The sequence below is a fragment of the Lissotriton vulgaris genome, chromosome 3_1, assembly GCF_964263255.1.
Source record: "Lissotriton vulgaris chromosome 3_1, aLisVul1.2, whole genome shotgun sequence".
NCBI lineage: Eukaryota > Metazoa > Chordata > Amphibia > Caudata > Salamandridae > Lissotriton > Lissotriton vulgaris.
Window position 1 is genome coordinate 43,903,207 of NC_141689.1, and position 15,096 is coordinate 43,918,302.

At 41.5% G+C, this 15,096-nt stretch overlaps 1 protein-coding gene across 3 annotated transcripts in view; it reads right to left on the bottom strand.

Moving 5' to 3' along the window:
• Positions 1 to 249: 249 nt before the first annotated feature.
• Positions 250 to 15,096, bottom strand: part of LOC147725902 (avidin-like) — a 67,752-nt gene continuing 52,905 nt past the window's right edge. For all 3 annotated transcript variants that reach the window (XM_086962819.1, XM_086962821.1, XM_086962820.1), the window contains one exon: positions 250 to 621. In XM_086962819.1, coding sequence (XP_086818945.1) covers positions 588 to 621 — 34 coding nt within the window. In that variant the 3' untranslated portion in view covers positions 250 to 587. The remainder of the gene's footprint in view (positions 622 to 15,096) is intronic.

Below are 15,096 nucleotides of genomic sequence, written 5' to 3' on the forward strand. Positions count from 1 at the left end.
ATATCTTAAGGCTTTTCATGTCCAGACCTATTTCTGAAACCACCTTAAGGAATGAAAGAGCAGGGTGGTCTCTTACTTGTGTACATTTTAGGTAACTCTTGAGGTCCACTCTGTCTCTTTGAGTAGCAATGCACCCTTGAAGTTTTTAACATGTTCTTTCATCCATGATGTCGGCTTCAGCCAGACATGCATTGATTATAGCAACTTGCTTCTAAAGTTGTGCACCATGAAAAAAAAACACTCATAAGCAAGAATTAAGGGTTCGTTTTTTATTGACTTGTGTATACTGGAATATGATACAAACTTAATGACAGAGTGAAATGCCTTCAGACCTTCTAATAGGCTCCTAGAAGCTTGTAGAATGGGAAGTTAGGCGAGCAGAGTCTGAAGGAGTTGGTAAACCTCAGCAAAGTCCAAGAGTAGCGATTGGCAGTAGTGATTCTCTGCAGGTCTTTGGCCCATAAGTCCCCAATAGGGGCTGATTTGAGTGACACTATGCAGAGTGGATGTAGCTAGAACAGGAGGGTCTTCTGCAGATGCTAATTCATCTCTGGTGTCTTATACTTGATGCCACCTCAAGGATCCTCTCAGACGTCTCGAGTAAAAACATTCATCCCAACCCTGCAAAGCATAAATAAAACATACACGTTAGGATTTCAGCAAAGACACCCTTAACACTTTCAAAATCTAATTAACTCCTCTAGTAACCAAGCCTGTGTTCTCAATGAATAAACAATGAACAAACCTTACAGTTGTTACTCAGCCAAGGTTGCATCAACTATTCATCTTCTTTGAAAACTCTCACAGATGAAGACAGACTTTGGTGAGAATTATTGACTGCTTTCCCTTTCATCCCATCCAGAAAAACTTCAGTCTTGATTTCAATCAGAATATCATTTGAATGTGTCACAAGGATGTATCCCTCCCTCTATAAAGTCTGGCCAATTGACCCTTGCCACAACCTTTTAAACATCCACTGCAATGCCAATATGTTTGACTTAGAAACAAAAGTGCCTTTTGTGTCACTGATGGGTGAAGACGCTCAATCATGCACACATCGGTCACTCATCTTTGTACATATGCATTCATTCATCATTCCACTGATTCATCCTTCCACTCAACCACACAATCAAAATAGAATATCCAAGAATATTCAACAGCACATGCTTGATAAATAAAAAAGATAATAGTAGAAAACATATTGCCTTCTAAACACGAGATGCATAGGTTAGTAAAGACTAAACTAAACTCTGCAGTGCATGTCCATCTTCCAAAGGTTTGTAAAAACTACTGTTGTTTTAAAGTTTAAACATGGCCGTCACATTTAGAAACAATGTGTTGGCCATCTTGGAATGGTAAACAAATGATACAGACAATAGCATTTCATAATGCTCCTCTGGTGTAGAGGAAGTGGCCACATGGGTTGGGGCAAACTGCAGATTAAATGAGTGGCAAGCATTGCCACTCATTAAATCTGTTAGCCTGTGTGCATTGCCTTCAAAGCTGCAGTATACTCTTGAGAAATATTAAAACAAAGTGAGGAGAAGCAAAGAAATTAAAGGAGAACTATAAAAGGAGAACATTGAAAAGTAAATTACTGGCCAACCAGCCCAGACACTGAAGCATACTCATTTTCAGGTGGATATATAGATGTGATCAACAAACTCTGTCAATCATAGGGCAAGCAAGCCAATGACTGGTGCGTGCTGAACCATGAACCTTGCAGTATGCTGTCATGGACGGAAGTAAAGTGTAAATGACCCTCCGACCAATGGCAGAACAGAGCGGATCCAAATGCCCTCTTCAGTGTGGACATATATTTAAAAATATGAATGTGTGTATGATTTAATGATTTATTTTAATTATAACATCTAGACAGCTGAGATGATGGCAAGACTTATTATGGAGCCAATCTTCTCCCCCTAAAGTGTGTTAGGCAGTAGCCAACACCAACATCATTACTACAAAGGTAATCTTTGTCATTTTGTATAATGATATACCGGTCTGTAAGCTTTAAACAAGTGAAATGACAATTTGCCCTTAAATTCCTTCTGATAACAACATGCTTTTTACAATCAATATGTCAAGTCTAATGTGCGTATCATAACTTTTCAGAATAATCCTATCAGACCAATGGCAACTGAAAGTTTTTACTTAGTGTACCAATCAGGCTTTAGCTGTTAGCAATGGCTTATCACCATGACCAACCGGGGATTTCCTAAATCGATCATAAGCTTTTCCACAAGGCCACCATCAGGCATTAAGTCATAAAATAACAAGGGATACACAATTGCAGTTGGCAAAGCGAAATACTGTCCCTACTTAGAGGGCCTAATAAGACTTCTGACAGTACAGGTCTTCTCTACCCATGGTGTATCGGAGGGGTGAACTAGCACCAAAGCACTTCCTGCTATGGTAATCCGTAAGATTTCACACAACAAATTACCTATCTATAGGCTTTCAATGAGAGTAATAACAAGCTACCCTTAAATGCCTAATGACTTTAAGATATGAGTTTCACAATCAATATGTTAGGCCTACTTCCTTTATCATACATTTTCATTATAAAGAATTAGGCCTGCAATGTTTTGCGTTGGCTTGTCACCATACGCATCTCAGATTTGCTGTATTAGTTCTTCAGCCTTCCCACAAGGCAACTTTCAGGTAAACTGTAGTAAAATGACTAATATGTACAAAATACAGTTTCAAAATCATACAACATTCCAAGTTATAGAGTCTAGTAAGGATTACTATAGTGCAAAGGATCTATTCCCATGGTTTGATCACCAGCATACTTGACATGTACTTGAGGACAGATAAACATTCCCCCATATCCTATCCAGTCAAAATTGTAGAGGTCTGTGGCTGCAAAGGTTATTAGAAGTAGTGTATTTATCACAATAATGTTATACACATTGACTCACGGACACTTTGAAAGAACATATTACTGTGTTATCTATTGAACCAATTAATTACTAATTTACAATTGCTTGAGTTCATCTAGTGTTTGGTATGTATTTTGATGATGCTTAGGACGTATTCCTGACATTAACTGGAACCCATTGTAAATTCAATGTTTCAATTTAGTTTGTGTCTATTTATGAACAGGATAAATGGGGTGGATTCACAAAGGATGTATGAATATGGGTAGTAATACTACAAAAGTCATGATTTACATACTCTTACATGTCTTTGGGCCTGATCTAGACCTTGACAGGCTTACCACCGCCCGCCTCTGTGGCTGCCCCAAGTACTCCATCAAGCTGAGGGGCTTCTGACCTCCGTATTTATATCTAAGGCAGTTCTACCTCTGCCTGCATCTACAAAGTGTACTCTGTTAGCATGCGTGTACCCGCAGCTGACACACTCCATTTCAGACCATGATCCTGTGCCATTTTAATGCAGAACAGCACTTTGCTGCTCATTTTGCAAAAAAAGGACTCAGGTTTGACCCTGTTTTATTCTCTGTTGGTTATTATCCTTTAGTTTAACCTTAATCCTTTAGTTTAATTGCTTTTCCACTAACTGTTGGGGCACTACTTTTTGATTTTGAATAGCACTATGGCAGGTTGGTGGAATCCACGTTACACGGACAGAGAATTGTCTGTCCTGGTGGATGAAATTTTTAGAGTACAGGCACAATTGTTTGGAGCCCAACTACGAAATACAACCATATCTCAGAAAAGAGAAACGAGGGCCAGAATAATTGACTGAGTGAACGCTGTGGTGAGTAACCTGCGGACACAGGAGGAAATTAGGAAGAGGTTGAATGACCTGCGGAGTAGAGTGCATTCACTGGCGTTCAAGCATTGCCGGGAGGCCCAGAGGTCTGGTGGTGATTTTCCCAGCTCCCCATTACAACTATTTTCCTGGAGGAGAAGGTCTTGCAGATTCTACATCCTGAAGGCTTTACTGGAATCCTGGTGGAGTGGAGACTGGTAAGGTGAACTTAGCAATGTCTCAATAATAATCACAAATTGAGTTTCTGCCCTTTAGTTTAATTGTACATTTTTCTTTTGAATACCCTTATCAAAACATAAAAATAGAAATGTTTACCTACAAAATATCTTGATCCTTCCAAATAACTAACTTCAAGGTTGTATCTCTCTTTTTAACAATGCTCAATATGCCTTGACAGATTGTGCGTTCTACGTGGATCATCCCTTCCACTAGCCTAGTCCCTTGATTTATCACAATGTATGTTGTTTTACTCCAGAAAACAGGTTCCAAACTCCATCTATTTGCACATTAGGCAATAGTGCTTGTAAGTGGCACCTTTACCTATTCACATCATACACATATGTGTGGTCATATTGCAAACATGTGTTCCTTTTCCCTGAAGTCATTTGAATAGGTATGTGGAACCCATTTTACAACAAGTATGGTCAATGGTGCTACCAAATGACTTCAACTACCAGAAAGCTCTGTTTTTGTCTCTGAAAAACAATAGTGCAATGTGATGCTGCTCAACCTCCATTTTTATCCATACATGCACAAATGTCAAAGTGTCATGTATTTGTCTTTCACAATGTCATGCTATGTAGGACATTTTTACCTGCTGCGTTGATCTAGTATGTTGTCAGCTTCTTGTCACTCAATTGAATTGATCCATTTTTTTGCAGAAATCATAGTTTGTCTATTCCAAGGTTTACAACCATGTTTTGTGGCATGCTGATTATAAGTAATATTGATACAGAATTTACTTTGTAGTGTTCATATGAGGTCCGATGCCATCAGTTCCAATAGGTTGTACTATAGTTCAGCTCTCACACCCCCACTCAACTATGTCGATATGCTTGTCTGGTACATGTAATGTACACTTCTAAATTTACATTTTATATTTCAGGACTTCTCTCCATCATTGTTACGGAATTTTGCATCTGTGTGATTTAACCTGCATGTCTAAAGTATTACAAATCCCACCAAGGCCTAGTCTTACAATTAACCAGATTTTCTTTTTTAGGTTGCTTCATTTGTAGCTGAAGACACATTTGAGATACAAACAACAAAAGAAAATTCCCTTTTCATCTAGAATTATGAAAAATCCAGTAATAATCGGAACCCACCTATTAATAGAGAGCCCCTATGATTGTAAAATTTTAAAACTGAAAAACAGTTCTCAGTAGATATGAAATAGTAACAATGATAAATAGAATTAAAACAAGTGAACCTACATTTGAAAACGTAATCATTTGAAACCCTGGGAATCCATTGATCACCCCAAATTTATTTGTATGTGTATAAATATATATGTGAATCTTTTATTTTGAACACCTTTAAAAATGGGTAGCAAAAGAATATAGATATATATCTCAATCTCATTTAATATCAGGGACATAAAGTGCTTATATCAATAATTTCAATTTTGTTCCTAAAATAAACATCAAAAGTTCACCTAATACATAGATTATACTACCGTTCAAAGCATAATTGAATACAATAAGAGTCAATAAAAACGATTCACATATTAAAAAACTGGAAAAAGAAAAAATGTGTCATTCTTCAAAAGATTCCTGCCAGTTATCTATACAAAAAGATAGTCAACACGGCATTCTGGTGACAACACAAATTTTCATCACCTTCTTTAAGACAATTATTTAATCATATAAGTACAATCAATATCTATAAAGAAGCTGGACACTATATTTTATCCATTTTCTCTCCTCAAGATTGGAATGATGTTTAATTTACTTCATGTCTTATCCAACAGACAGACAGACACTACTTAGTGGTTTTAAAATACATATCATAGATCATTAAAATCATCTGCAGATCAATAGCCTCCCACAATCATTGAAATTGACTGAATATCGGGTCGAGGCAAAACATTAATTAAAACAAATTAAATAGGCAAACTATTATTGATTCATGACATCAGCTGGAGCAAAACATCTTGCCTCACTATCCGTCATCAATAACACCAATAGTCTTAATCATGGCAGTAACAGAATTTGAGGCCACATGATCAATTCAGTACACTGTGGCATCATCTGGTGGAATGCCACGGCCACCTCTAAGTGATGTGTTACAAACTGATCTTTCAACTTCGATGAAGCACATCAACAGCTTCAAACACTAAACACAAAATGAAGATGTTGCCAATGTGAAAGATGAGTATGCTATGGCTTGACCTATACATGGTATTATAGCTAGTTATTAATTACCAACAAGAGAGCGAGGATTAGAAAAGGATCACTCCTATATCCCCAATCATAAATACAAGAAACAACTAAGGAGTGACTTATTGAAGCTGTGGACACGAAATTAGAGTCAGACAACCCATAGGGCAAAAAATTCTTCCACCTCCTAGTGAAAAAACGATAATGGAACCCGACAAAGGAAAAATAAGTGAAAACACATACAAAAGAAACAATAAGTGTTTAACTAAGAAGAACCCTCACTCACCCTAGTGGTGATATGCTTCATCACGGGGTTCCCACTGGAGGAACCGAATGTCCCTCCAGTGTGCTTCAACGCCTGATTTGCAGCGGAGCAGGTTCTTGTGAATTGGACTTAGTGTATGTGCATAAGCGCAGGTGGTAGTGAATTAAAAAATATTAATTGTACCCAAAATCACTTTATTCAGTGGTCAACCAATATTATTAAAAACAATGTGTAGGATATTATGAGTGGTAATATTATTGACAACTTATATCACTTCAGAGGTAGGTCGACATGTTTCAGCTGTCTTTTTTAATTCATGCAGCTTTCTTCAGGACCAGTGACGCGAAAATCCCTGGTGGTCCGTGCTCGCTAAGGCGCGTCCAACCAGTGGATGTGTATGAAAAATAAATATTTATAAAAAATTACCATAAAATATGGTTGCTGCACCCTAGTATTTCCAGGGGCTCAGAAAAAAGCACGGAATTACAGTGCTGTCATCTGAGGGCTTAAGCGGGGGAGGCTGTCTTCACGCTACTGCCATTTGCTAGTAACGGCTCGCCTCCTGTGACCCACTAAGTCCACTGCCGCCGCCCTGATTATAGCTAGTTAAGCAGAACAAATGGACTCGGTGGCAACATTCAGAAATAATAGGTCTGATACAATCACAAGAACTTCCATTCAATCACTGCGCCAGTTGTCTCGGTACAAGATCTGTACAACCAAAGACTGTGTCTGTTGCAGGATCAACACATGTTCCCTTTGTACTTTCCAACAGCAACATCTCTCTGCAATTGTCACAACTTTGAAATGTTCAAACGAAGATTACATTGTAAAGGATCCTACAACAGAGTGACAAGGGAAAGTACATGATTTTACAGAAGAAACTTGACTCCAATGATAAGCTAGGAGGACACATATGCCTAATAGAAGCAAAAATAATAAATGTCAATAAACACTTCAATGTATGGAAAATTTGCTCAACAAACGGCTTTGCCCAGGACTTCCTGAACTAATCATTGCTACTACATAAACATCACAGACTGAGAGGTTCACTATGTTACAAGTTGTTCTGTCTTTTGATGTTGCAATATGTAAAGGTGAACACACTCAATTGAAGCATTGGTCAATACCATCGTGACTTATGTCAATTCCTTCCTCCTCACCACTGTCATCTTCGTTTCCAATTTCAACATCCTCACCCTGTGGCTCTTCATGTTCTCCATCCTCTATGATGATTAGGATGTTTTGCCGCAGGCCTATGTTGTGCAACATGCAGCAGGCAACCGTGATTTGGCACACCTTATCAGGTGAGTAGAGGATTGCTCCACCGGTCTAGCCCAGACACAGGAATCCACTTGCCTCCGTGTTTTTCCGTGGGCCTCATTGACGCTCACTTCCCATGGTGTTGTTAGATTCCTCAGTGGTGCTAACAACCCTGGTCTGTTAGGATACGCTGAGTCTCCTATTTCAAAGTAAAAATACTTTGAAGAAATAAAGCTCATCCCATTGTACGTTCCTAAACTATGAATCAGGCTAATCATCCTCAGACTATACTGTACTTTCTAGCAAGCTACGCCCTCTCAGGTCCAAGTGGTGACATTTGCAGGGTTGGGGTGCTGTTCTGCAGTACAATGGAATCCTGTGTTGACCCTGGGAAATGGGTACACGACCGTGAGACGTACAAATCAACTAAGCAGATAGCGTGCACATTGATGGTGTGTAAGTTCTTCCTATTGTGGTAGATCTGTTCCCTGGCATGTTGTGGCATCAAGGCAATATCAGTGTCTTCTATTGCTCCAACAGCATGTGGCATGCCATCCATTGCATAAAATTCTCCCTTCATATTGGAAAAATCCTGTTGTCGTGTGAACTGGATGAAGCTGTTGATGTGTCTCATGATTGCAGAAAGGTCTTCTTGTAGCACACCACTGAAAGTTGGTTTAGAAATGCCTTCGGATATTGCCACTGTGTATTGGAAAGATCATGCAGCCACAGAATGATGGTCTGACACTAGTTTCCCTGTTGGTGTTGTTGCTGTTGTATTGATATTGTGGGGCAGAAAATCACAGTCCAGCTGCTGACATAAATGCAGAATAGTTTGCCTATTCAAGCTCATATTTTAATGAAATCTCTTTTCTAAATGGTGGCAAGGACTGAAAAAGATCTGAAGGCTTGAGGCAGTCTTCTTCTAAGGTAGAAGCCAACTAAACCACATTTAGAGGAGTGAGAACAAGCACTTTAGCACTGGCATAGGTGGTAAAGTGAACAGAGTCCTAAGGCCAACAAAAACAAATGTCAGCACGAAATGGAGGCAAGTTGGCAAAAGGTTTGAGAGAAGACAACCCTAAGGCTGAAAGGTCTTACAGCAAAACAATATAAAGCCCCTCTCAGTAGGACCAAACAAGAAACATCAAATTCCTTTGCCAGGGCTTTTCAAAGGGGGTGACCAACACCATAGCCCTTGAATACGATGGTAGTCACCTTGCCTTGCCTAATTTCACAGCAATCCACTGTTAGAGGCGAATGGCTTTACAATATGATTTTCACAATAAATAAGCCAGGCCTACTGTCTTTATATCACCTTTTCATAACAGGCCAGACCTATTTCAGCAGACATACCATTTTCCTGCACACCATTCAATGCTCTAGCTAATAATAATGGATTGTCACCATAACAAACTCAGGCCGAATGTACTGAGCATATGCCTTCCCTCAGAGTAACCATCTGAGATAAAATTGGCAATGCATACAAAATACAATTGGCAAAGTAAAATAGTATCTTGACTAAAAGGACTTTATAAGGATTCTCACAATCAAATCCTGTATGTCTCTGGCGGCAGGAAAGAGCCCACTGACGACCACCCCGGAGCCTCGCCTACGAGGGAATCCACCTGAGTTGCTGGGGCCCTGCACTGTTGCAGGCCCTGCTGAATGTCGGAAGGGCTGGTTAGAGGAGCGCTGGTGAATTGCGGCCGAGTGCTGTGGCCGCGTCAAGAGGCACAGACATCGGAGGGCGTTGCCCTGCATTGGACTGAGATCACCGGTACACAAGCGGAGCTGGGCCCGACCTCCTGCTGGAGCCTGCGGTGAGTGAATCCTGCAGGACTTTGGGTGTGCGGGATGCTGGGACCGTGGGGGGCGACACACCCTTTGCTCCCCCTCTGGACTGCTGAGTAGTGCTGGATGTTTGAAGGTGCGCGTAGATCTGGCGTCCCTGCATGCCTGGGTACAAGAGGGAGGATCAGAACAGCTTGAGCTCCTGGCCCCCTCTGCATGCCTGTGGGGGTACATGCCTTCACGTAATTGGAAGACACTGGTGGCTGGGTCTGCTGCTGATCGTAATCTGAAGATGAGAAGCCGCCGGCAGCCATAAGGAAATCGTTAACCTCCTACCTACAGAGTTATCCTGCTGCAACATAACTGTCCCTATTGGCCTGGCAGAGGTTAAGAGGAGTGAGAACTGCCGCTGTGGGCGCCACAGCGACATGGCCGCCAGTTTTACCTTTTTCCCCCCAGCTGAAATCTTCCTAATAATCCTACCAGGACTGTGCCTGACCTCAAATGCGTTCTGGAATTCATTCGGTCCATGGTTTCTCCCCCAAAACCCTCCCACCCCCAAATCTGACAATCTCCAAGTACTCCTGATCTCCATCCTGACAGCGGAGTACGAACACTATGTCCGATGCCCGGTGGAGCTGCTCTGTTCAGCTATTGAGGAGATCGGCCTTGGTTCATCCCCTGACCGTCACCTACCCAGCTGGACTTTGGGCACAGTTTTTCTCTCCATCTCCCCCTCATCGTATTTATGTAACTCTGCTTTTTTCCTTGTCTCTTATCTATCTGCTCCCATTTAGCACTCTTTCTTTGTCCTACTTTCTTTACTCCTATCTCCTCCTACCTGAATCTTTCCCCTTGCCCGCTACACCGCCTACCCCCCTGTCCTTTTGTGCCATTTGCCTAAGCACTCCTTCTCCCCTTGTTGGGGAAATATCCAATATTTATACTCTGGAGTCTCAGCGAACCCGCTGAGAGAGTCCACAGCGCCTAGGGAGCCACTCACAGCTGAGGTATGGTATGGCACCCCTTGCCAAAGAACTCCCTCTCCCCTTTTTGGGGAAGGATTCAGTATGTAGGCCTTGTTGTCTCAGAGACCCCTCTGTGAGAGTCCACTGCGTATAGGGAGCCTCTCGCAACAGAGATGGGTAAATGATACCACTTCCCCTGGGATCACAGCTTACTGGAATTTGGACACAGCTCTGACTTCTCTATCTGTTTGTGTCCCCATCAGCCCTCCCTCCTCTTTCAATGCTGAGTCTCTCACCCTCCCCTCCACTACCCTCCTACATTCTCTGTCTACCTCCCCTGCTCTTACCCCTTCCTCCCCTGAATCTCTCCCCTTGCCTGCTTTTATGTCCTTTTTGTTTGTCTTGACCTTACTTGTCAATATGTTGCCAACTGTGTAACCTTTGTAATAATGTAATGTAAAGCGCTCTGATACCTTCGGGTCTAGCCAGTGCTATAGAAAACCTTTAAAATAAAATAAAATAAATAAATAAACTTTGTTAAATTTATCGCAGTTTTAGCGGCAGAAAACTGCTGCTAAAACAGCGATACTGGTCGTGCTAATATACGTTATAGAATTCCAATAGAAGCCCAGGTTAGATGTCCTGCACGTCTAATATGAGCTTCTATTGGAATTCTATAATGCATATTAGCAAGCCCATTATCGCTATTTTAGCGGCAGTTTCCTGCCGCTAAAACAGCGATAATTTTAATGAGGTTCTTGCGAATATGCCCCATGGTTTGTTAGAAGGGGTAACCACCACCAAAACCTGTGCCTACCAAAGCAACCATGTAGCAGAAATCATATCTCTAGGATTTAATTTAAAGTAATTACAATCTACCCTTGAGGGCCTACTGACTTTAACTTTTGCTTTTCGCGGGCTGTCACTCCGAAAGGAGCATCCTGGTGCTGTCTACGAAATCCCATGTCATAAAATGTCTGTCTACGGGCTTTAGCACTGTGCAATGTAATAACAAACTATCCTTAATAGTCTGTTGTCAAAGTTCAAAATTAGCTTTATTCGATTTGTTTGATAAAATCATAAAAGCATACAAATACATTTTATACAGCAAAAATTTTTAAAAAATTATCCCCAACGAAACTTTTATAAGAATCGATAAAACCGTTTTCACATGATAAGAACAAAAGTCAGTGGTGAAGTTTCAGAACTCGGCCTCGGGTAGAAGCATGTACAAAGATTTAAACATGTAAGAGTTACATCATAGAATTTCTAAATTTCAACACTGACATTAAAAAGCGAGAAACGACAAAGATGACATACACCTCATCTAACAGAAGTAACTTAAAATAAGCGATTTTACATGTTCTTATGCCCCAGTGTTTGAGGAGAGGTAATAGGTACAATTTCCTTGGGGCAGAATACAGTTTGCAAAAGAACATAATATGAATGTTACTTTGTGATGAGTGATCATCGCATGGGCAGATTAGGTTCGGGGAACTCCAATCATTTTGTTTTGGAAGAGTGACCATACGGAAAAAAGTGCCCATGCGGAGTCTGGTGAGTAGCATACGGGGATAGGGTGCAGTTTCAGTCCTGAGATACAGTTGCAAACCTTCGGTGGGAGTGATTCTTTGGTAGCTCAAGGTGGTATTTTTGAGTTTCTCAGCATCCCATCTAATACCTTCCAGATGTGTAATTAGAAGTTTTCTAAGGGACGACCTAGACAGATTTTCTAAGGACTCTGGGTCGTCATAGTATTCAGGACAGCCAATCTTGGAGAACATCAACCGGACATGTCGCATCCATTTTATTTTGGATGCGGCGTCCAAGTTCATACAATCTGTGATGAGATCTCTATTAAGTTGGCATTCCTTGGTAGTCCAGATTTTATGCCAGAGCAAACATGGGGACAGCTTTATGGAGTCGCTAAGGTATTTGAGGCCAGTCTCAATGTGAGTGAAAAAAGTTGAAGTGGTTTTACTCACACCCAATAAGTAGCGGATAAAGAGGTTCTCGCAAATTTGGAGTGAGGACACGTCTTCAAACCCCCATAGGCCTGCTCCATACGTAACTGTCGCTACACACTTTGCTTGGTAAATCTGTATCATCTCAGCGGTCGGTTTGCCCCCAATTTTCGCTGCAAAAGTTCTCAGGGCCCCAATAGCACGCGTAAAGGCAAGCCTCCTAGCCGATACTGCATGCTTCCAGGCTCCTTTTCTCCCAAAGACAACACCTAAATAACAAAAAGTATCTGTGCTCTCAATTCTTTGGTCGTCAAGGTATATCGAGCATTGTGGCCTTTTACTCTTTTGGGTGCACGGCATGGAGAAAGTTTTTGAGATGTTCACTTTCAAATTTCTTTTCCCCATGTAGGATGAAAATTCTCTTACCGCTCGCTGCAACCCCACCATGGTCCTAGACATAATAGCCGCGTCGTCGGCATATAGTAGGATGGGTACAGGCCTACCATTGACAGCTGGATAGTCATTTTGGAAGTTTGTTAGGTGGTCTACAACAGAGTTGATGTAAAAACTAAATAGAAGGGGCGCAAGTATACATCCTTGCCTAACCCCTCTATTTATGGGAAATTTCTGTGTACATTGTCCCTGGGTCCCGAACCTCACTCTGGCACCAGCCTCTCTATACAGTTCTTTAATAAATACAATGATGGTAGGATCCACCCCAATAAACTCCAATGTTGACCAAAGCTGCAGATGATCCACACAATCAAATGCTGAGCTAAGGTCAACAAAGGTAACAAACAGCTCCCCTTTTTTGGCCTCAGTATATTTGGACATCAATAGGGACAGGTTTAGACATTGTTCCTGAGTGCCCAGGCCCTTTCGGAAACCATATTGGAATTCCGAAATAATCTTGTTTTCTGTCTCCCAATACTGAATCCTCTTAAGGATGATCCTTCCCGCAATTTTCATGAGGCCATCTAATAAGGATATAGGGCGATAGCACGCCGGGTCGTCCCTATTTCCCTTTTTAAAGATGGGGACCACAATGGCCTCAGACCAGGTATTAATTAAGCCACATTTATTTCCCATGTTCAAAACATTTGTTAAGAGTGGAGTCCAAAGTTCCAAGTTTGTTTTGTAGACATCAACTGGTGTGTGGTCCGGACCTGGGGCTTTCCCTGAAGGGCTTTCCCTGATTGCATTTTCCACTTCTAGAGTGGTAAAGACCAAGTCGATTGGATAAGGGGAAGCTGGGGGATCACTTGACTGATAGACCTGAGTGAATTTGTTCAAGGGTAAGAGTGTCTTTTCTTTATTCGTGTTGTCCCCCTGACTGTTGGTGTAAAGTTTACCATAATGTTCAACCCAGAGCTCTGCTGTAATTGCTACATCTATACAGTTCTCAGTATCTTTAGTGTTGTAAACTGATCTTATCACTTTCCAAAAAAGGTTAGTATCCTTATTCCTGGCCGCTTCTCCCAAAGCTTCCCAGGCCTCCTTTTTCATGGTTGCTTTCCTGAGGTTTATTTCTCTCTTGTACTCACGTCTGGCCTCAGAGATTTGGACCCTGTTTTTCGGGATGGTGTTTAGAACTTTCTTCAAGTTCTTTAAGGCAGCTGTGCACCTAGAGTCAAACCACCCGGTGGCACGTTTCCCATTCTTTTTGTGACTCTTGGTTAAAAGGCTTTTTATGTGCTCCTGGATATTAGCGAAAGCTGCCATAATCGCCTTAGGCTCAATATCTTCCTTTAAACAAACAGATATGTCTGCAAGGCAAGATGATATTAGATTTTGGAGGAAAATTGTGGGGTTCAGTTTCTCCCACTTGAGCACATAGCCGTTTAACTTCGTTAAAGTGACCTCCAGTGGATAGAGTGGGCCGCTAGATTCCTTTGCTTTCTCCTGTGGGAGCCTAACCCCAAAGGTAATAGGGTAATGGTCACTCATTGGATCATCCCCTATCTCCCAGAAGGTTATAAAATTAGGTGTGGTGGGGGATATCAGTGCAAAGTCGATTGTGGTTTCACAGCCTCTTCCATTATATGTTGGGGCAAAGGGAACTGGGGGAGAGCATGCCTGGTTAATGAAGGTGAGGTCAAAAGTAAACACAATACTGTTAAGGAGAGACCCCAGCTTGGTGTGTGAGAAGTGAAAAGGGCCGTCCTCCTCTCGATCTGCAAGGCCGCACAAACCTAACTCAGAAAGTGGGCAGACGGCACAATTAAAGTCTCCTACCCAAAAAACTGTGTGGTCTCCCGTGTTTTGATCTCTCACTTTATGGATATGGTTCGACATTTTATTCAAGATGAATTCCATTTCATTTACTGGCATGTTGTTATAAAAGTTCACCAGTATGACCTTTTGTGTGGTGCCCCATTTAAAAGAAAGGATTTGAAAGTATTGGTCAGAGTGGAAATTGTACACCTTTATATCCCCTATATTCGAAATATATATACACAGGCCCCCTTTGTTACGACCCTGGGTAGAGGGAGCAGCGGGTGAATGGAATGTTCGATACCCCATGATATGCCTTTCCTCAGCAAGCCAAGTTTCTTGCAGGCAAAGTATGTCATGCTTCTGGACAGTCTCCAGCCAGGGTGTATGCATGATCTTATTGCCCAGACCCGCTACATTCCAGGATAATAGTGAGTGTTTCAGTTGCCTGGCTACCTGGTGTATATGGCCCACACACTCCATAGCATCTACCTGGTCTTGGGGATGTA